Source organism: Pteropus medius, unplaced genomic scaffold (assembly GCF_902729225.1).
Source record: "Pteropus medius unplaced genomic scaffold, Ma_sr-lr_union100, whole genome shotgun sequence".
Lineage (NCBI taxonomy): Eukaryota > Metazoa > Chordata > Mammalia > Chiroptera > Pteropodidae > Pteropus > Pteropus medius.
Genome location: NW_024346065.1, coordinates 170045 through 193299, shown reverse-complemented (window position 1 = coordinate 193299; position 23255 = coordinate 170045). Strand labels below are relative to the sequence as shown.

The 23255-nt window shown below is 39.7% G+C and overlaps 2 protein-coding genes across 2 annotated transcripts in view; one reads left to right on the top strand and one right to left on the bottom strand.

Annotated features, from left to right (window-relative positions):
- Positions 1-20421, bottom strand: part of MTHFD1 (methylenetetrahydrofolate dehydrogenase, cyclohydrolase and formyltetrahydrofolate synthetase 1) — a 51266-nt gene extending 30845 nt beyond the window's left edge. The window contains exons 1-6 of the mRNA XM_039875213.1: positions 20266-20421; positions 9536-9620; positions 2951-3010; positions 2459-2512; positions 1496-1632; positions 1255-1355 (exon numbers count right to left, since the gene is read on the bottom strand). Of these exons, the coding sequence (XP_039731147.1) occupies positions 1255-1355; positions 1496-1632; positions 2459-2512; positions 2951-3010; positions 9536-9620; positions 20266-20306 (478 nt within the window). The 5' untranslated portion in view covers positions 20307-20421. The remainder of the gene's footprint in view (positions 1-1254; positions 1356-1495; positions 1633-2458; positions 2513-2950; positions 3011-9535; positions 9621-20265) is intronic.
- Positions 20305-23255, top strand: part of LOC120612801 (coiled-coil domain-containing protein 170-like) — a 35479-nt gene continuing 32528 nt past the window's right edge. Inside the window, exons 1-2 of the mRNA XM_039875375.1 lie at positions 20305-20582; positions 20672-20966. Of these exons, the coding sequence (XP_039731309.1) occupies positions 20305-20582; positions 20672-20966 (573 nt within the window). The remainder of the gene's footprint in view (positions 20583-20671; positions 20967-23255) is intronic.

Here is a 23255-nt window from a genome sequence, read left to right as displayed (position 1 = left end):
AGGGCCTGAGCCATAGGGTTTTATGCTGGGCAGTGATAAAGGGGAATTTTAACCATAATAGAAAGCTTTCTTTTGGCTATTCAGCATCCATTCTTCTAGCACTATACCAATGCCCTTTTCATGACTGACATACTCCACTTAATAAAGATGGTTTGGTACCCTGTAGTGAACAAATGACCATAATTTCATCCCCTGGTCAAGGAGATCCAATCCCACAACTGTTAGGCACAAGGATGGAACGAGGCTGGAGCTGCTTGGGGCCACCAAGTGGAGCATGAGAATGAGCTAGAAGAAAGCAGAAATAAAGTCTTGAAGACACCGCCTGAGCCCCTCTCCCTAGCCGTGGCTGAAGTGGACTCTTCCTCAAGGCAGTCTGCGTTCAAATTGTGCTTCTTGAATAACATTAATTTTATCCCAAAAGGATAAGCTTCTGTATAATGCTACAATCATAAACATGTAAGAGTAAAGCCCTCAAAGTCTAAAGTGTTTAACAGGTACCTTGCTATTCTTTTTAGGAGTCAGCAAAGGACCTGAAAATGCATTAAGGCAAATGGCAGCTTCACTATCAATAAGAGAACATGGGAAACCTGCAGCTGCTGTTGCTCACAGGATTTGTTTTTATCAAGTTGCAACACACTGTTTACTAAATATGCTGCAGAACATAAGTTCAGTTGTGGGACTGAACAGTAAGAGCTGTCCTAAGACTTATAGCTTGACCTTTTCTTGCCAACCACAGATAATTTTTTTTTTACATTGGCCAACATTTTCCACTTGAAACTTCTGATCCACTTCCTTTAAATAGGACACACTTCCTTGTAAAAAATAACCTCTGCTGAAAGTATCTGTGATGAAATTAAAATACCAAGATGCTGACTAGGTAATGAGGTAATACAGCCAACTGTTAAGAGATTGTTTCCAGCCATCTGTCTAGTCCTAGAACTACTGTGAGAACTTGGTGGCCATTATATACTATCTGAATCCTAACTACCACATAGGTTATTTGCTTTGAACTCAAATCTTGGCTCTGCTGCCTCTTGGACAAATTACTCAATCTTTCTGAGCTGGTTTTCTCAGATTTTGAACAATTAGAGTACCTACTTCATAGGGTTGTTGAGAAAACTAAGAATTTAGGTAAAGCCTCCAGCAGATAGGTCCTTGTGCCAATCAAGTCCATTTATATAGGGCCTACAATGTACCTCCTTTGTACCTTCGCATGTCAAGACCAGGCTCTAAGAAATGGTGCTTTGTTTTTACCTGTCTCTTTGATGAGTTCCAAGCATCCTTTAGGTGTACAAGGGATGAAACAGTCATTTAGGTCACCTCTAGCAAGTTTTCCAGCACTGATGTTTGTCAATCTAAAATAGTGAAAGCAATGAAGGGGGAAATGAAGGTAAATTAGGTGTTTTCACTCTTTAGAAGCAAATGCGGTATGTTCCCAAAATAGAAATGTAACTGGAATCATGCAATGAGATAGAGAAAGACCAGCCATACTCACCCATCCACATCCTTTTCAGGTGCAATAGCATTGACCACTGCTTCAGTGTTAATGGGATTCTCTGAATCTAAAGGTAGCTGCACTATGAAGCCATGTATGGTGAGGTCTTCGTTCAAAGACGTTACGTACTTTAACACCTAAAAGTAAGACCACATACAATTGGTATGCCACAGAGAAATTAAAAGGGTGGAGAAAGACTTTCCAAGTCAAAAGACAGGTTGTTCCATTTTCCCCCGAGTTTAACTGTAGTCCTCTCAGAATGTACCTGCCCTGAATCCTGAGAGCAACTCCAAATTTAACACAGAATGTAATCACCAACGGTCTGGTAAGAAATCTAGCCAACAAAAGAGTTAAGAACTTCAACAGTAATAGTCTACTGTTTACAACTTACAATAAAATAGGGGCTACAGAACACTTGAAATGTGGCTAGTACAACTGAGGAACTGAACTATAAATTTTATTTCATTTTAATTAAATGGCCACATGGAGCTCGTGGCTACTTTACTGGACACTGCAGACACAGAACATTTCCATGACCTCAGAAGTTCTTTTCCCTCCTGTCTTTTCACGGTCAGTACCCCTACCTACTGGCAACCACGGCCTGACTTTAACCACTGGTGGTTTATTCTGCTTATTCTTGAGCAGCACATAAATGGAATACATGTTTGGTTTCTAAGATGCGCATAAGTACAGGCCAAGGATCAGTTTTTACTGAACACTGCAGGTGATTTGAAAGCAAATGATGCTGCAATTACACTTTGAGTATCAAACATTCATGCCTTGGGACTGTACCATTTACTCTGTAGGTATTTTCAAAGATTTTCTGGAGGCGGAGTCTGTGAAAAAAGAATTACCTGGAGGTCTTTTGTATGCTGAATACATCAATCCCTAAAGTTCTATTAAACCAAAAACCAGAGAGGAAAGCCTTCAGCCGCTCTCAACACCTAGTTCCAAAGGGCTCACCTCAGATTCTGTGGCCGTTCTTGGTAATTTAATGTGAGTGGCTTTGATCCCAATCTGCAAAAATAAACATTAGAAACAAGTAGATGGCAAGAGAACTTAAGACATTGGCCCATTTTTTTTTTTCACAGATATGACTAAAACAAACCATATGGTGTTGGTAATCATTTCACCCTCATATGTTCTGAAAAAATGAGTCTCTCATTTTGATCTACTCATCAGTTACTTGGTAAATGTCACCACTGAACTTAAGCAATCTCATGGCCACTATTCCCGCTCTTTGGGAAGTAAGCAGATCATTGATTAGAAAACATTTAACGGTAAACCAAAGGCTGCAACTCTAAGTAACCCACTTCTGCCTTGCAAAATAGATCAACTAAAAGTCTGTTGAGGGAGAAAGTTTTTATGGGGAGGGACACAGAAGGCAAGGGGTAAGTAACCAACAGGACCTGGAGTGGGGAGGGGGAGTGACAACACCGCTGTTCTAGGCTTTACCTCTTCAGCAGCCTTCAGCTTCACATTTATATAAAGATTGGAATCATCTCTGTTGCCAACCTAGAATAATAAATACATGCAAATCAGATGATTAGGGAAAGGCAAAGTGTACAGAAAAAGCTTCTAAATTTTTAGTTTTGATAAAAGGGATGTTTAACCATGAGACTCTTATTGCAGAGAGCTTTAACAGGAGAATGAGGAGAACGTCAGGGCGGGAATGGTGAAGTGAACACAGGTGGTATTAGAGATCCCTCCCCAAACAAGGTCCACCTGATTCCCACTGAAAAAGCCCCCCTCCCAAGGGAAAAAAAAAAAAAAGCAAGGGACATCTGCATCTCCGTTGGAAACTAAGCAAGGATGCTGCACGCCTGTCTGAAATACATGGAATTTTTGCATGCCATTGAGCCGACATATCAGATCAATAGGGCATGCAGGGCTGAGGAATTCTCATCAGGCAAGAGAAACACCACAGCCCTGGGAGGCAGGAACGCACAGAGGACACATTCTCCATCCTCTCCTGCACCCCAAGGGCAGTGGAAAGCTCTTATGCCCAGCCGAGCCACACAGAGAAGAAAAACCTAGGGTGGACCTAATTCCAGCTTACACAGTAGCCACCTATGTGAGGCAAAGGGCAGCCTGGTGCCCTCAAGACAGAGAGGAAGATGTGGTACAGAAGCCAAATCCTTTGAACCACCATGCTAGCTCATCATGTTCCCTGCATTTCTTTAATCATGAACATTTTTGTAGTTTTTCATAGTAACCATTTATCTGTAAAATTTTATTTTACAAATATTTTTCTAAGTTCCAGTGGTTAACTTTTGTCCTTTTCAAAGTTGAAACAGACACTGAAGGTGATATGCCATAATAAGTTTGGCTTCTCCCAAAATTGCAGAGGGAAATATGATATTAAAGACAACTGACATATGGCTCCTTTTAACAGGACAACCTCAGAGAAAGAAACTGGCCTTAGTAAGAGTATTTCCAGTCCTTGTCATGCTGATGCTGTTACCAGAAGCTCCCCTCAGGCCCATGGAACACTGTCTTCCTCTTAGCCTTAGCTGTCCTTCATACACACAATTCTTAGTTTTGCCAATAACACTGGAATTTCAAGAGGGGAATTTGATTTTTTTTTATGGATTATTTGAACCTAAGTGCATCAGTTGCTTCCTTTGGGGGCTTCTCTAGAATTTTAGTGCCTCTCAAGTTTCTTATTTGGTCATTTTCTATATATGTTCTTTGCCCTTATCATGCAACCTTCATTGATTTAATGCACTCTGAGATTTTTAGATCAAAGAGGAAAGGAGATGGTTCTAAATACAAAAGTATTATTTTTAACATTTTAATTAATATTTATAATTACAGTTAGTTGTTTAGATTTGAGTTTAAATGGTTTTATCACTCACTGACAGTCCTTTTAAAATTACAACTTCTCTCTTCTACAGTTTATCTCCATTCATTTCTCAGGAGGCTGAAATGAAACTATACGTCACTTTTCAGTGAAAGGTATTTGGGCATTTTTCTCAGTCTTTGTGTATCTGAAAATATTTCTGGATGAGAAAGGAGTGCTGTAATCATAAATTCCTAACTGGGCATGTCATGGTGGCTAGTCATGCCCAGGCCTATAACTTCTTTGGTGAAAGGTTTTAAGCCAGCCCTGTCCATTGTTCTTGAGCATCTAAGTTAACACACCTTTGAAATGCCAGAAGTAATAAATACCACATAATCTTAACTGTCCTGTAATCCGATTCCCACCTTGCTTTCTTCCACCTTCATATAATCTTCCTTATGGTCCCTCCTTAACTTCTAATATATAAAAGAGACTGTAAAACTTATTCTCCGAAGCACCTGAGATCTTGCTTCCTGGCAACTATCATCAGTTTGGTTCAAATAAATGCTTATAAAAATTCTCTACAGGTTTGGACTTTCCTTACGTCAACATATTTTTCCGCTGTCCTTGCACTTGAACTCACTTGGCTGAATCTGAGTTACATTTTCCTTCAGAAATGTCTTCAGCATCTAGTGTTATATGTCTCAAGTCTTTTGTTGTTGTTCCTTTATAGGAACTGCTTTTTGTCTGAATGTTTTGAAGAAATTTTTCTAAAACTCTAAAACTTCTACCAGTTTTAAAAAGAAAGTTTAACTGTTATAGTTATGAATGAGCATAAGTCAAAGTTTCATTGCAATCCTAATGCAAAAGAAAAGACCGCTTAGGAGCCAATTCAAGGACTCACTCTCAGGACAGGCATTTTATAGGAGAAAATGGTTATACAATCATTGATAGACTAGATGCAAAAAGAATGTTTAGTTGAAGAACAGATTATTGACTGACAGTCAAGTGGGTGGATGGAAGACTAGTTTCCCAGAACAAATCTTAATCCTATAACAGTTTATCAAGAAAATCTGCTTACACATTTTAATGGAATGCTAATTTCTTCCTTGAAGGAGGCGAATTATCATCATCCAAACAAGGTCTTACCCCAGAAAAAGTTAGGGCCAATTTTTTTTCTTTTACACCAGGAGCCTGCAAAATGTTTCTTTAAAGGGCCAGACAGTATATATTTTAGGTTTTTCAGGCCACACACTGTCATATACTCTGCTTCTTTTTCGATTCTTTACAATCTGGGCAGCATTTGGACATGGGTCACAGTTTACGGATCCCTGCTTTACAGCATAAAATATCTAGTTTGCTGGAGAAATATCTTTTGTAAATATTCAGGCCGATTGAGTTTATTTTATTGTTTTGTCCATATCTTTTGTGAGGACTAAATAAGCTTCCATATACAAAGCACTCTGTATAGTTTCTGGGAGGAAACACGTATTAGTTATTACATTATAATTAATTATGTATTTTATGTACTAAGGGAATGGAAACACAGCCTGATTTGTATCTCTTATAATGAAAAGTCAACTCTTAATTTCCTTCAAATATTCAGTTATTTAGGAAGTTACCAGTTTTTTTAAAAAATTCAACTTTTAGGTTCATATCCCAGACTCAGTTCCTTACTGTAACTTTGGATAACCTACCCAAGCTCTCTGAGCATCAGTTACTGTGACTACAAGGAGGCAACTCGCACTTTGTAGGGGTAGTGTAAAAATCAAAACAACTAGAAATAAATACAACTCATTCGAGCTATAGTAGACACTCTAATCAGTACTGTCAATCTTTGTGTAAGGGATGGGGAGTAGATGTGGTTGGATGGATTGTGATCAGATGTGCATTTTGACAAGGGCTGCAGTTGCAGTTAAAAGGACAGTCTGGAAGCATCCACATCAGAAGCCTAAAACCTATAATCAAGTGACTGTTGTGGCCCACAGGGGTGAGAGAAGTACAGATCAAGGAGGGAACAGATTCCAAGAACTTATGAGAGGCAGACTCAATAGCACAACTGAGGGGATGTGGAGAGTGAGGGAAGGATCTTAAAGAGATGACCTAGGTTTCTGGATTAAGTGTGTGAGAAGATGGTGGTTCCAGGTTACTAGGTCTGAGGCAGCAGAGTTGTGATTATGTAAAAATTAATAAACAGAAACCTCATTTAAAATGGGGTTGAGAAGCTAGAAGACAGAACCTTTAGAAGTGTCACTCAAAGCACACTACTGACCCCAAAAGGAAGAGGCACATTTTGCATCTCCCACAGGAAGTGATGGAAGGAAGTAACCTCAGCAGGAGGTTCAGTAACAGCTCAACCAATGGGAGACTGCCCTAACTCAGCCAATGAAAGTCTCTACATTTTGAACTTTTAGTTTCCTCCAATGGACACTTTATTTACAACAGCACCTAAAGTCCATAAAAGAGGTTCCTTTCCTTTGTTTTTCTGGACTTGCATGTTCCAAATTATAATTATTTGTTGTTCTTGAATAAATCTAGTTTGCTGGAGAAATATCTGGCTATCTAATTTGTTTAAGGTAAAAAATTACAACATAATATGCGTAAACCTTGCCATATAGAAAGATGTTGACTCTGGGGCCAGACAGCAAGATTAAAATATTCTACCACTGTTTTTTATTGGCAAGGACATATGAGACAAAGCTGTAGAACAGTGTTTATGTAAATAGAAACACCTGCAATCAAATTTAAAATACAAGTTTAGAAGTCAATCTTAAAAACAGGAAAAAAAAAAACAATATTGCTAACTAAGGAAAGGTTTACAGAAACAGATTTCTCGTCTATGACATTTACTATTTCTACAATAAACAATTCACAAAAATAAGCCAATAAATAACTGGTTCCCCAGATGTACCAAAGTGTACACCCAAAACATATACCTTTGATTCTTAGTAATTTGTAAAAAAAGAAAGGAAGGAAGGAAGGAAGGAAGGAAGGAAGGAAGGAAGGAAGGAAGGAAGGAAGGAAGGAAGAAATAAAAACTCATCATAGCAGAGAACACATTAGGCAGAACGACAGGCCGTCTGTGTTTCTCTTCTCAGCTAAGGCCTTTTGGATAAAGAACAGAAATAGGGAAAAATATTTAAGTACTATTCACTCTGAAATTCTCGATGAACGTCGAACAGAAACTTAGCAAGGTATTAAGTAATGTATGTGGAGACGTAAAGAAAGAAAGAAATGTGAAGTGAGGAAGCAGGTGTTTCAGAAGGAAATTTCAAATGAAAACTATCAGTTTCCTGTCATCCAAATCAACCCTTCAAACATTCTTTGTGCATTTATCCATATGACAATTATTTATTTGCCTCCTACAAATTTATTGAAGGCTTCCTACTGCATGAATCAAGCTCAGGGAAGAAATCCTGGATAGAGGCCTGAATTAGGATGTATTCTCCCACAGAGCTATGAGACTGGGTGAGCTCATTTAGGGAAAGAATAAGATGAAAAAGTGGTCTGAGGGTTGAACCCTGAGACATTCAAATTGTTTAGGTGAGAAGAGGAAGGAATGGGAGATCCCTGTTCTTCGGGGAAGTGAAGAACAATAAGCAAAAAAGATTAGAGAAGGAAGAGAAACAAGTGATGTCCCAGAAACCTGGAGTCCAGAAGTCAGAAGCAATCCAAGTGTAGAAGTTACTGGCCTAAAGCTAATATCTGGGGCCAGATGAAACGGCATAGAGCAATAGTTTCCCAAGTATTCTTGAGAGAGCCCCAAGACCCTTTCAGAAGATCTGTGAGTATCAAACTATTTTCATAATAATACTATGATGCTGTTTGCCTTTTTCACTGTATTGACATCTGTACTGAAGCTACAAAAGTAATGGTGAGTATAACTGCTGATGACTTGGGACGAATCAAGACAGTGGCACCAAACGATTCTCTTTATGAGGGTATCCTCTACTGCCACACACTCTCAGTAAAAAGAGCTGCCAGTTTCACTTAGATGTACCCTTGATGAAGCAGTAAAAACCATTAAAGTTATTAAACCTTGACCTTTGGGTATATATCTTCTCGATATTCTGTGTAAGGAACTGGGAAGCACTCATAAAGCACTTCTGCTGCATACAAAAGTACACTGGTTGTCACCAGGAAAAGCACTTGTGCTTTTTTGCCTTGCAGGCTGAACTAGCTGCATTTTTAAATAGAACACCATCTTTACTTGAAAGAACAAGTGACAAACAAGATTATTCGGCTTAGAATATTTGGCAATATTTCCTCAACACTGGACAAAGTTAGCCTGCTACTTCAAAGAAAATAAACAGCATTTGTTGCCAATGATAAAATTTGAGTTTTCAAGTGAAAATTACAATTTTTTATCCACTCCTGTGAGCCTGATGACTTCTCAATACTTAGAGTAGTTTCTGATGAATTCACTGGTGATAATAATGATTATGATTTTTTATACCACATAATGATATTGTGTTAACAGTTGGAAGATCTGCATAATTCAGTGAAACATTATTTCCCAAATGAGAAATGGAGGACATTAAAAAAACATGCATGAGTATATATCCATTCAAACTGTAACATAGATTTTGATGCAACAAAATATGAATGTTCAAAGATACAGTTTCACATTGCAACTAACCTTTAAAAAACTTTACTTATTGAGTCCTGGTGTAGTAGCAAAAATATCCAATTATCTTCCCTTTTACAACTATACATCCTTATGAGGCCAGATTTTCTTCATATATTTCAATCTAACTAGCATAGAGCAAAAGATTGAATGCAGATGTGGATGGGAATCCAGCTCTCCTCTTCTTCTCATTAAATTTTGTTATCTGAAAGTTATTTTCTCATAAAAATGTTACTTACGCTAATATATAATGAGCTTACTATTGGTATTTTTAAATGTATAAATATTTTTAAACATCTTAGTTTTAATTTCCAATACAGTAAATATGTATGGATACATCCCTATAAACAAAAGCTCAACGTCTTAAATTTTTAAGAGCATAAAGGGACCCTAAGACCAAAGTTCAAAAGACATTGGACTAGGGAAAGTGTACCCACAGAGACTATCTGAGGGCCAGGATAGCCAACATTTAGAAGTTGAGCTGAAGAAGAACCTGAAAAGAGAAACTGAAAAGATCCGAGGTCTCAAAAAAAAAATTAAAAATGGAGAGAGAGGCTTGAAGTGCTTTTTGTTACATGCTACTGAGAGACTGAGTAAGGAGGATATTAGTGAAAATATACTATCATAATACCTGTAAAATTGCCAGACCTGGAATAAAACCAGGTGCTTGCTCCTTCATCTGAGTGACTTGGTTCTTCAGTCGCTCCCTTATTTGCCTAGAAAAAAGGGAAAGGTTGGAGTTAACACAAGGTTTTAAGCACAAAATGTGTTGTGGATTATTAGATGTAGTTCTCTTTTAAATTAAAAACAGCTTCACTGAATAGTCCTTATCTGGTATAATATATATCATGTACTGCCCATCAATTTTTCAGGCCTCAAGTAGATGTGGATCTTTTCTAACTTCTACTGACAGTGACTGAGCCATGGAGTACATTAAATTACACCTATAAATATTCAAAATAGTTCATTCATCCTTGCCCAGTTATGACACAGTCACGAATACGAACAAGATTTTTGCCTTTCTTCATCTTACCTACACAACACACACAAATAGTGTACACACAGACATTAGCAAGCATCTCTTCTCACATTCTAATTTGATTACTCCCTTCTCTAATTCTCCACACTTTACAAACAACTGGCATAAAAAGGCACAGGAGTCACTAGAAAACAGTGAGGATGATACAAGTCATACCTAAAACTTCACAATATTTCTAGCTAGTGACCTTGTTTTTTTCAAGTCAATATTCTATACAAAAATATAGTTCCAAGGAAGATTTAATAAACCATTGGATTTTCTTTAACTGGGATTTGACGTGAACAGGGGCCACAATTCTGCTCTGACACAAAAGAACAGGAAATATTGGGCCTGCCAAGTTTTCATCAGACTGCCAATGAAATTCCCCAGCAGGTCCAGCCCTAGCTGCTCCCCCTGCCTGACAATCGGATATGGAACCTGCGTAGCTGCAGGAGGCCCTTCCTTCTGGGGACCAAGTTGCCAGACTCCACTCTCTCCTTTCCCTCCAACCACTGTATTAACACGAAGTGCTAGGGAAAGGTTTCTACTGGTTCTCCTTAACCCTACCCACTCGCCCACCCAAACAAAACTCACAGCGGGGAGGGAGGAACCCAATCATTCTTAGCACAATGTAAGACAATAACAAGAAACAACAGTGAGAACAGATGAACACATCTGAGGCTCTCAATGACCTCGTGAGGTAGGCAAGGGAGGAGAGGCTTTCTTATTCCCATTCAAAGATGTAGACACAGGCTCTAAGTAGTCATGTGGCTTTCATGGGGCCAGTCACCAGAAAGGACAGCAAGTGCAGAGGCCCTGAGTGGGAAAATGAGGTCCAAGGGAAGACAGTAATCAGATTTGGTAAACTGTCTTCTATTCTGAATGTGATGAGAAGTTATTAGAGGGTTTTGAACAAGGGTGACATGATCAGGCTTATGTTTTTAAATTCAGGATGCTGAATTAGGAACAGACTATAGGGGGAAAGGTGAGAATCAGGGGCACCAGCAAGAAGTTATTGCAGTTATGAAAATCCAGGCCAGATGTGATGGTGACTTGGGTTATGGTATGGACAGTAAACTAGTGAGAAGTGGGTGGATTCTAGATATGTTAACATGAAGCACAGAGAAAATGCCAGAGCTACAGATGACTTGAGGTTTTGGGGCTGTGAAATGGAGCTGGAAAGACTGACAACAAGAATTTAAGGCACAGAGCAGATTTCATACTGATACAGTGAATTTATTTACCAAATCTTATAAAGATTCTAGAATAAGTGAGCATCTGAGACCTGAAGAAGGGATAAAAACAATATACACAGCAGGTAGCAAGCTATGGGAACCCAGTACTACAAAGTGGTATATGTAGACTATGTGTCAGCCCAGTAGGTTAATAAGAACAAAATGTTCTGTATCTTCTATGCTACAACTTAAATGGGTCTAAGTTTGTAATTCCGCCTCCCCTTCAAAAAAAAAGAATATAGCTTGAAGTCAGTTACATTGATTCCCTTAAACTTTTTCTTAGGAAGTGGGGTTGTTTTTGAAGTTGCATTAGCAAAAATATTCTTCCAACTAGAAAAAGATCTGTTTAAAAGCTAACATTTAGGCCTCTTTATGAGACATGACCAGAATAGCAATAAGAGACATTTAAAAATGCACAAAAACCACAATCAGCAAGAACTAAACAACCCAGAACACTACAGCAACAAGTGGAAAGTTTTCAGCTCTTGTGTGAATATAAAAAGACAGTTATAATTAGGTTTCCACAAGTCTCTTAAAAAAAAAAACCTTCCCTGCCCTGGTGTTCGGGGTTGGCCACTAACTGAAGAACCCTAAAATGAAAGTAGAATAACAGAAGCTAAGTGTCAAGAATGCCTGAAGAAACTATAAAAGAGAATCATGGAGAGAAAAGTTAACACTCCCTCATCTGTCTTTACTTTAGGGTCACAGAGCTGTGATGAAGTAAATGGTGGAAAATGCCTTAATTTTTATAGCTCATTACTTCCAGAAAGTTTAAATGCTATAATAGAACTTCCTAATCACTGAAATCTCCTAAATTAACTGAAACTTTGAGTTGCAGATGCCACCCATTTCTCTTCATGGCCCATGAAGAAGTACATCATCCAGGTAAAGACATTGGGGGCAAAGTGAGGCAGAAATAGGCCCTTGGAGAAACACCTAAATAGTAGGACTACACATGCCAAATAGTAGGACTACACATGATCCCTAAATAGTAGGACTACACATGCCAAAGTCACACCAATCTCCATCAACATTCTCTAAGCTCTAAGGAAAGACATAGCTCAATATCAATGTAGGAGAAATCAATACTTCAGTGCGAACGAATGTGGTAAGACAAAGTAGCAGTAAACCATTAAATTTTCTCTGATCATGATAACTAGATAATAGTACAACAGTCATAGCGAACTGAATACGAACAGACATGGATGCAGTTTTAACTAAGTTGCTACTGGCATCTAGTGGGTAGATGCCAGGGATGCAACTAAATATTACAACGCACAGGACGGCCCCTCACAACAAAATTATTTCGTTCAAATGTTAATAGTGCCCAAGGTTGGGAAACCCTGCTATTAGCCAATAAAATGCAATTTGGAGGGTTATCTTTTCTTTCTAAGGGTCAAAAATCAAAGTGGAAACCATTTACCTTAACCTGTCAGTATGTGTTTGAATGTCTATGGACGAGTACATTATTATCTGTTCTCTCCAAGTTAACTTCTCCCACATACAGTTTTGAATCTAGTCAATAAAAGTCAAAGGTGCACATCTGTATGGAATCTTATTACCCCTGAAGAGTCCTAGTTTGAGGACCCTTAACACCCTTGAGTAGTCACCTAGATCTCTTTTGCCCAAAGTTTTGTACAATTATTCCAGAAAAAGTACATTACAAATTCCAACTCATTCTGTTTAACATAATGATTCATTTTCAAACTTTGGACATCTTATGACTGAGAAAAAAGCATTCCTAAAATATAACCTAACAAGGACATTTCGACAGAAGTTATAGGCAGGAAAAGGAGGCAGAAAAGGATATTTAGCTACATGGCTAAGAAATCTACATGATGAAAATAAAGCTGCCTGAGTTGACAAACGAAATAATGTAACACAAGCTTAGGGTGATCCTCAGATGATCCTCAAAAGGTTTACTGAATACATGTTTAGTAAGTGATTAGAGAAAAATCAACAACATTCACCTTCAACATGTAGGGCTTTTCTAAACAAAGTCACAAATTTCTTTTGTCCCCCACCAAGAAGGAGATCGCTATAAGATTTTAACAACGCAGTACAATACAAATGTCTTATTTCGTTTTGTTCATGCGTTATTTCATTTCTTCATTACAGCTTTTATACTGCTAAAAAATACTTCAAATTTTCTGTAAAACTTAACATGTAGTTCCTTGTAAAGATAATTGAGGCCACCTAGTGTTCCAAGAAATACATATATTTCAAATTCCTAGTTGTCATATTAAAAGACTAAATTACCTTCTTGTTGAAGCTGATTGTTTTCACTGATACATAATAACAAAAGCTACATTATAGTAGTACATAGAATAATTCACTAATATCAGCACTTTCCTTTAAGTTTAAGCATAAAATATATAAAATAAGAATTATAAGTTTTTTTAAAGAATTATATTTAATGTAAATATTTACTAAACTTGACAGGTACCTCAAATATATTTTTGAAAGCTTAATGTGACTCTATTTTATGCTCCAATGAAATTTTAAAATGTAAAATTCTTCCCTCCAATTCTCTCAAGCTCTTTCAAAGATCTAAGAAGGGAAAAATAAATTGCCTGATATTTATGACATGAAAATAGCTAACCGGTATAAAATTCTAATAAATCCTAATTCTCAGTGAGTATAAAGGTCATTAATCCATATATACAATTATATAATACCTGCTTATTTGAGCTTCTAGATCAGGGTTTATCAATTCAGCACCATTGACATTTGGGCCAATTTGCTGTGGGGGCTGTCCTGAGCACTGAAAGATGCTCAGCATCATCCCTGGCTTCTACCTCTAGATGCCACTAGCACACAGCCACGTTCCATATGACAATCAAAAAATGTCTTCAGATATGTCCAACTATCTCCTGGGATGAAGGGAGGGACAAAACTGGCCCTATTTGAGAACCACTGATCTAGAGGGCACAAATGGAGCTGGAAACTAGGTTGAGTTGGTGGAGATAGGCTTCATAAGAGGTAGGATTTTAAAAGTGGATTAACTGCATTAGAGAAAGGTCACAAAGAAAAAAGCACTGTCAGAGTCCAGGTGTATACAACAGTGTGGGAGGATGCCTACACAATGTGGTACCACCTCCGTCCCCTACCCCTGCAACAGGAGTGGGGACAGCTTCTACCCAGATCCAACTAAGGGGTGTCATTAAGAATAGGGAGCACAGTATTGGTAAAATTCCCATTTCCTTTCAAAAAGTCAGGCTTCCAGATTTTTGTGTAATTACCATATAAATGTGTTGGGAAGTAATCCAATTTTAATAAATAACTCTGGAAACCCAACAAAAAATAACATTTGGCCTTTAGGCCACCATTTTGTAACCCTCACCTTATAGCAAGTTATGAGACATGACAGAGTGGCCCCAAGGATGAGGATGTGTAAGTTAGACATTAGCCTATTTCAGGGCTATCTAACCACAGATTTGGCCATCAGTGCTGATAACGGCCCCAAGTCCCAAGCAGGCCTCTGGATCATCATGCTAGGGAAATATGAAAAAATGTAGAAGACTAGGGGTCTCCACTTGGAAAGGAAGAACAGGCCAAGAGCTCTTACCTGAGAAACGCCTCAAAAGACCAGGCCTTTCTTGCCTTTAGAGAAGACTAAAGGAAAATCTGGTATAGAAAAGGCTTAAGTCTAAAAGGTGGCTGACTAAATAAGCAGAGACAAGTACTTTTGCACCAAAACCCAAACAAAAGGTCATTTATCATATTAAAGTCATGTAAGGTGGTGAAGATAAATTCCTAAGACTCTGGCAAAACTTTTAGAGAAATGTTCCCTATTTCCTAATCTCATCAAGTATCAGCAACCCAAACTGTACCTCACCTGCCCAGGTTTGAGGGGATGTACATCAAGAAAAAAAAAAAGGCTTAATTAGGAAAGCAAGAAGTTTGACCTGTTTCCAAACAGTCAAACTTGGATTATAACCTTAAAAATGACTTTCTGAAGAGAATCAGAATGGTTCATTCATCTCCTAACAGGGAGAGACAAAATCAGTGGATAAAAGCTTGCAAATCCTTTTAGCAAGAGACAAGGAAAATACATTGTCAAGTCTCTGCCACTAGGCCTTATAACTCTTGCTCAAGTCACTTCGTCTCTGCTAAAGTTTCATTAATTGCAGTGGAGGGAGGACCGACCTAGGTGATTGAGGAATCCTGACTGTGGTACTGTTAGCCACCTGCTTCTTTAAGGTCAAAGATTTACGGAGTGCCAGGAGCTGCCTTGTGGGAAATTATCAAGGGCAGCAAACTGCACAGTATGAGATGGCAGGGGCTTTCTGCCCTATGGATCAGATGTCAGAGGATACAGGCTTAACTACAGCAATACACAGGCTTGTTTTAAGAGCCTCAATACTCTTAATCCTTTTAGCAATCTGAAGAGGTTGACACTGTTATCATCATCCCCAGTGTACAGAAGAGGAAACTGGGGCTGACTAACTTGCCCAAGGCCACACAAGGCTTTAACCTCTACCCTATGGGGCCATTCTCACAGTCAGCCAAAGAAGGGAGATTTTCCCTCAGCTCCAGAAACCCTCCTACATACCAACATGATCTCCCTTATTCCAGAGGATTTTTTATGCAAATGAACTAGGGGACCACACACGCCTGCTCACTTTCCAAATCTCAAGTTGCCCGATCCCAATCATCCTGACAGATGATGGACACTTATTCTCAGACCACATCCTCAGTCAGGATTTTCACTGGTGCCATGGCCCCAGTTGTGGGCCATGGACTCTGGACTCTGCCACACCCCAGCTGTAACATTCCCAACAGCCTCACTAGGTAGCATATTAAAGACCTAGCAGAAGGTCCCACCTCTCAGGAATTAATTCCCACTTGCTTTCCTGCACAGGCTCCCAGAGTTGAGCCAGCTGTGTCATTCAAGGTTCCATGTCACTTCTGAAAAGTCCTGACTTTGGAGCTCATTACAGGCAAATCTTTTTAAGCACAGTGCTCTTTCACAATTCTAGCACCTCACATTCTGTATTATCTATTTTACTGTCTCTCTCTACCCATCAGGACACAAACTCCATGAGGGTAGGGATTTGGGCTGTTTTGTCCACTGTTAAGTCTTGTGGATTTGAAGAGTGCTTGGCATATAGGAGGCACACAGATATTTGTTGAATAAGTGGATATCCAAAAAAACCACACACTTGTCTCTAAACCTCAGATCTACCCCCATTGTTAAATTCAGGCTGTAACCTGGGAACTCCCCAAGGGAGAAATGGGGTGTTCCTCCCAAAGGGAGATAATTTGGCAACCAGATCCAGATTTCCCATCGCATAGAAGAGACAGAGAAGGAATCTAGAATAATGAACTTTGTCTAGTCTTAGCTACCAGTAAGTTACGAAGGGAGAATAATAAAAGTAAACAAAAGTCAGGAATGGCCTCAGCAGAGTGAGAAAACAGGGCAGTGAGAAGACTGCTGTACAGAAAAAAAGATTAGTTTATGAAACTCCTTTTAGCAAAGTGGTAAGTGCTCTATAAAGTGAAAAACACCACTGGGTACTGGGTTAAGGCTTTGGTTCTAGTTGAGCCTCTGTCATTAACCAGCCTAGTAACCTGTGGCCAAGTCACATCACGTTTCTTGCCTCAACTATTTCCTCAGCTGCAGGATGAGATGTGAGGAGTGGACCAGACTTTGGAGAAATTCTGACTATAGAACTCATGACCTGCCCTATCCTTTCTCCCTCCAAGGAAGAGATTTTACAAGTCAAACACTACATCAGGGAAGAAACTGTCCAAAGCATTTGAATTTGTCCCCAGAGACCCAACAATTGATGGCAACCAAAGAAGCTGACCTGCAAACTGGGAAGGACTCTTTCCCTGCATTCTGGGACCCCTGGCTATAATGTAAAAAGTACGCTTACCTTTCCTCTCAAGACTCTTCTTGGCCTGCCAAAGAGGAAAGGTGGAGACACCCTACCCAGAACCTCCACCTGCAGCCCAACCTACTCAAGCTGTAAGCACCTTCTAGTTCAGGATTTCCCCAAGGCCATGGCCCAAAGGTCAGCAGCCTGCTGCAGCCTCAGCACAAGGAACTGCAGGACTGCACTATCCCATGAGCCAGGCATGCTACCTGTGCTTGCAGAGCTCCCCATATCTGATGAGCTGTGAGCACTACTAGCTCCTGGAGTCAAATTCTCCATGAAGGTCAAGATGCTAACGTGTGGTAGTGTCTAAAAGAGCCACTGTATAACTATATTAAACAAAAATCTTCTGTAAGCACAAAGAAGTCTTAGTCTTTTTTTTTTTTGATGGTAGGAGGCCTTAGTCTTAATGCTCCTGTATGAACTGTGTTAGTAGGAACTGATTGCTCAACCACAGGGCACTGTAAAAGGTTAGCCATGTTAACTTTGAGCAGGCTGGGAGGGACCCTTTCAGTACCTGGAATAGTTTTTTTCCAAAAAATTCTTTCAATACCTATGGCGAAATCACTGCAATACTGTTCTTCAAACATGAGAATTGAACTTAGATCTAAGGCTTTACATAAGTGTTTTTCAACCTTCAAAGTGCATTAGAATCACAGAATGAGCTTTTAAAAGATTTTTAAAATACCAAATCCAGTGGCTGTGGCCTGTTGCTAGCAATTCCAATTAAGTCAGGCTGGTATGGCACCAAGCACTGATATTTTTTCATAAGCTCTTTATGAGTGCGAGTTAGTAAAACTACCTTGGAAAAGATTGGCAATTTCTACTAAAGTTGATCACACATATGTCCTATTACTCTGCAATTCTTTTAGATTTATAACCAACAGAAATGTGTATATGTCCTACCAAAAGGCATGTAAAAGGATGCTAATAGCAACACTATTCATAATCACCAAAAACTAGAAATCCAAATGTCCATGGATAAGTATACAGTGGCATATTCATATAGAATACAATACAGCCATGAGAGGAAATGAACTACATGGAACATGGAATCAACTCAGAATAATGTCGATTAAAGAAGCCAGACACAGAAGACTTTATACTGTATGATGTCATTTATATGAAGTTCAAAAACAGATGGCACTAATCTACAGCGTTTTAAGTTGAGTGATTACATTTGTAAAGGTGGTGACTGGGTGAGAGTGAGGTATACATATGATAGGTGCACTTTAAAAATATATATTCATATTTAAATAAAAATAATTTAAAAAATAGCTCCTTAAGAGTTTTTAATGTGCAGCTAATGTTGAGAGCCATTGAAATAGATCTCAAGGCAACAATCACTGTCAAAAAGACAATGAATCAACTATCCATGTATATACTAAGTACAGTTGCCCTTGAACAACACAAAAGTTTGGGGCATTGCCCCCACACCTGCAATGCCACAAATCTGAGTACAACTTTTGACTCCCCAAACACTTTACAGTTGTCCTTCAGTATCCACAAGGGGATTGGTTCTAAGACACCTCCCTCCTCAAATGGATATCAAAATCCAAGGATGCTCAAGTCTCTTATATAAAAGGGCCTAGAACAATACATACAGTAGGCCCTCTGTATCTATGGATTCCCCACTGCAGACTGAAAATACTCTTTTTGATCTGTGGTTGGTTGAATCCACGGATGTGAAACCCAGGGATATGGAGAACTGATGGTATATTTACTGAAAAAAATCTGCGTAAAAGTGGACCTGTGCAGTTCAAATCTTTGTTGATCAAGGGTCAACTGTAATTACTAATTGTTAATACAGTTATCACATATTAAACACGTATTGTGTGCAATTGTAAATGCTCTTAAGTTAATAACTCATTTAATTCTCCAAACAACTCAATAATCTAGATATTATCTTTATTTTACATTTGAGGAAATTTTGGCACAGAGAGGTTAATTTGCTTAAAGCCACAAAACTAAGGACTGCAAGGTTTATAGGTATTTTTGGATATACACAAAAACAAAACAATGCATATATTTGCCCTTATGGAGCTTAGAAATGTTTAACTTGCTCTCCATTGAACCAAAACATATCCAGTGAGCACCTATTCTCAGTAGACTGCCAAGAAGAAAACCTAAATTATCTCTTTACAACCAGTCTTTCTAAAAGGTCAAACAGAAACAATGTAATTTCAGCAAACCACATGTTAGAACTCAGATAGAAGTATTGTGATATCTAGTCTGTAAGTCTGGGGTTTCTCCTTACCAATGTGAAAGATTCACCACCATCTAACTTACATCTCACCTTCTCTGTCCACCATCTCTGCCTTCCCAGAAACAATCGTTTTGCCCCAAGGTGGGTTTCACCATCAATGACTCTAAGTCTCTACTCACAAAATTAGAGGTTCATAGGACGATTACTGTTGCCAGCTACAGCAGTTACTAAAAAACTAGTGAGGTTCAAGGTATCAAGAGCAACCTCCAGGGGATTACACAAAATATATCCTTTCCTCGCCTACACTCAACTTTCTCCACTAGTCACTTTCCAGGCAAAAAGTAGAGGGGTATTACTTTCTGGGAGTAAGTCTCGCAATCATATCCACTAGTTGAGCATTCAGTTTCCTGTAGAGGTAAAACAGGCAGAGATCAAATGGCATACGTAAGACTGTCAGGACTCAAGAGCCAAACTAGAAAGTAACTCTAGGGCCAGAGATCGCTGTCAGAGGAGCATGAAATTGAAGGGAAAACTGGGTTCCACTTAGCAAATGACGACTCTGGTGTAGTGGGAAAAGATATGGGCTGGAAGGAGACCCTCTGACACCTCACATATCTCAGTCCTCACCTCCAAATTATAGGGTAAAGGAGTAAACTGGATTTGAGTTCTGACTGTGGTGCTGCGGGCAGCCCCAACTACTCTTCCTGACAAAGTTGTCGACAGCTGCACTTTGGGTAACATAGTCGGGCTCGGTAAGAGGACTTGTCCCAGAAGCACGGGAGCCAGCGGGCACAGTAAACAAGCAGCTCATCTGCAAATTCAAATTGTGCCCGGGGCTTCGGCCGTAGCCAAAGGCTTTCAGGTGTGAAGGGTTCAAGACACTGTCTCTCTACCAACCCAGCGGGCCTGACTTTGCTACGTCTCCCTCCGGCAAAAAAAAAGGGTCCGCTAATGACCTGCATACCCAGCTCAGAGCCCTCGTCTGCAGCCCAACATGCCCTAACAACGATAGATGCTTACGCGGAGACCACCTTCCCGTTCAAGATTTCCGCCGGCGCCATGACCTTTATTAGTCCGCTGCCCACAATGGATACCGCCAAAATCGAGGTTCGATTCCCTACAGTGCGGCACGGGACAGCCCAACCCACGTGCTTAGCGACCGCCCCCGAAAAGCTTGCTACTGCGCTTGCGTCACTCCCTCTCTCCCTCCCCCCCACGGACGTAAATGCGCGTGCGCAGTGCGAGAGGACTTCTTTCTGCCGCGAAGAGCCGAGGGCTAGGGCGTCTGGAATGCGGCGGGATGGCGAAAAAAACTCGATGATGCCTGGGGGGGAGCAGTGACTAGCTGGTAGAAGAAGTCGGTCCAGATCACGCCTTCGTGTGGGGCGGGAAAACCGCTAAAGAGAGGGTTGGGTCTCGATTCCAGCCCATCTGGGGCGGAGCCGGAGGGGCGCTCTCGCGGGAGAACAGTTTCCCGGGCGCGGGAGCGAGGCGTGTCTCCGAGTCCCGCCCAAGCGCCCGCGGACAGGTCCCGCGTGCTGAGGGCGCTGAGCTACCGGGGGACATGTGTTGCCCGGCACCCGTGCTGGTATTTCGGTGGGGCGCCGGGTGGGCCCACAGAAGTTACGCCTGCGGAGCGGCGGGCCGGAAGGCGGCTTCTGGCATTCTTACCCCCTGGCGCTGTCGGACTGGTCTCGGGGCTCCCAGTTCTGAGTCGGAAGGTCTGGGTGGCGCCCTTAACTGTTTAAAAATACTTTCTGGTGACTGAGGATTGGCCAAGGTGGAAGCCTTGCCTGCTGTTTTAGGTCGAGCAGTTCTTGGAGCATCGCATTGTGTGGCATAACCCGGGGGTTTGGTCGAGGCATGGCGGGTTCGTCAGCTTGCGAGGCTAGATTTTGTCAGAATCCTCCACGCAGATCGGGGGTTTTACATAAATTAGATGCCCCATGACCAACAGGGTGAATACTTCTCTGTAGGCGTCCACTCGAAAATAAGTGAAATTGGGCGTTTGCTTGGGGAACAGGACAGGAGGACAGAGGCAGCTATAAGTTTCCTGAGTCCTGTGAGTGCGGTTACAGTTATTCCAATATACTTCAGAAGCTAAGTTGTTGAGGTCACAATTTTTCCCCCAGATTTTTTGAGGTATTATTGATAAAAATGTTGTTTAAAGTGTACAGTGTGATGATTTGATGCACACTTATGAAATAATTACCACAATAAAGCAGTTAACATTTCCATCTCACAAACGTGTGTGTGTTAATATTTAAGATTTACGTTCTTATTCAGATATATAATATAATATGGTTAATTATGGGCACCATGCTGTACATTAGTGCCCCAGAATGTATTCATCTTATAGCTGGACGTTTGTAGCATTTGACCTAACATTGCCCCATTTCTCCCACCACCCTTGCCCCTGGCAACTATCATTCTACTCTATAAGTTCAGCTTTTTTAAACTACACGTACAAGTAATAGCTTACAGTATTTGTCTTCCTCTGACTTACGTCATCTAGTATAATGCTCTTAATGTTCACCCATGTTGTTTTATATATATATATATGTGTGTGTGTGTGTGTGTGTATGTGTATATATATGTGTATATATATGTGTATACACACACACACACACACACACAGATATAATCACATTTTCTTTATCCAGTTATCCATTGCTGGGCATTTATGTTGTTTCCATTTCTTGGCTATTGTGAATAATTCTGAAATGAACCTGGGAGTGAAGTTACCTTTTGGAGGTAGTAATTTTGTTCAGGTCGCTTTGGAGTTGACCAAATATCTGTAGGGTGGCATGTTTCAAGTAATGGCAGAGCTTATCTTTTGAATTTGCTCAATTTTTTAATTATTGGGCATTTGTTAGGTGGCATTTGCCTTATTCCTTAATTCTGAGGATATTTTACAGTAGCTAATATATGAGACTCTTGTTTTATAGTTTTATTGAAATACAATTTATGCCCTATAAAATTCACCCAGTTTAAGTGTGATTTTTAGTATATTTACAGAGTTGTGCAACCATCACCATAATAGAGACTCTGGTGAATTTTTTTCTTTTAATTGCTTTTACTTTACCATTCTTAAGTATTATAAGTGACACATTAGAAGTAAACATATAAACAATATAAGGATCTATGAACACATGCCCTCACATAAGGTTATACATGAACAAGTGAAATTAAAGGGAAAATTGAAGCAAATTTTCCTGGTAAATTACAGGGAGTGAAATTTTTGTGGCTTATACCAAGCAGATAGTGATCACTTCAGCCTTTTGCTGAGGAAGATGTCATAAGTCCCAATTTACAAATAAAGGAATAGTCTTTGAAGGATAACTTGCCCAAAGCTGCATAAGCTGTGCCTGAATTAGGCCCCAAACTGGATGTTTCATCTCTAAATGTATTGCCTTTACCACCCCAACAGCATGATTTTCAACTATAATACTTTTGTGTGACCTAACCAATTCATTCATTCATTGAGTAAATAGTTTTTGAGTGGCTTCTGTGCCAACAGTAGAAGACACTAAGAGATACCATAGTGAACCAACAAAGTTTCTGCCCTCAGCTAATATTCTGGTGGAAGAGAGAGTGGTCAATTAAAGAAATATGTACTCTAATTTTGGATATTAAGGCATGCTGTTTATAAAAAATAGGCAAACTAAGAGGGTAGGGAATGGTGGTGGGAGCTAGGAGAGTGCTGTTTTAGAAATATGGTAAGAGGAGCTTGCTCCTCTGGGGAATCTGACTTAAGCAGAAACCTGAATGAAGAAAGTTAGGGTGTAAGAGAAAGAAAGCAAGAATTTGGTTTGAGCAGCTGGAAAGATGGAGCTATGATTACATAACACTATGGAAGGAACAGGTTTTTAATTTTAATTCAGTTTCTAAAGTTTTTAGATGCTTCTTAGATATGCAAACGTCTAAGCGGTATTAGTAGAAATGAGAGTTGATATTTAAATCCATGAGATTAGATGAGAGCCCATGAAGGGAATGGGTGTAGGTAGAAA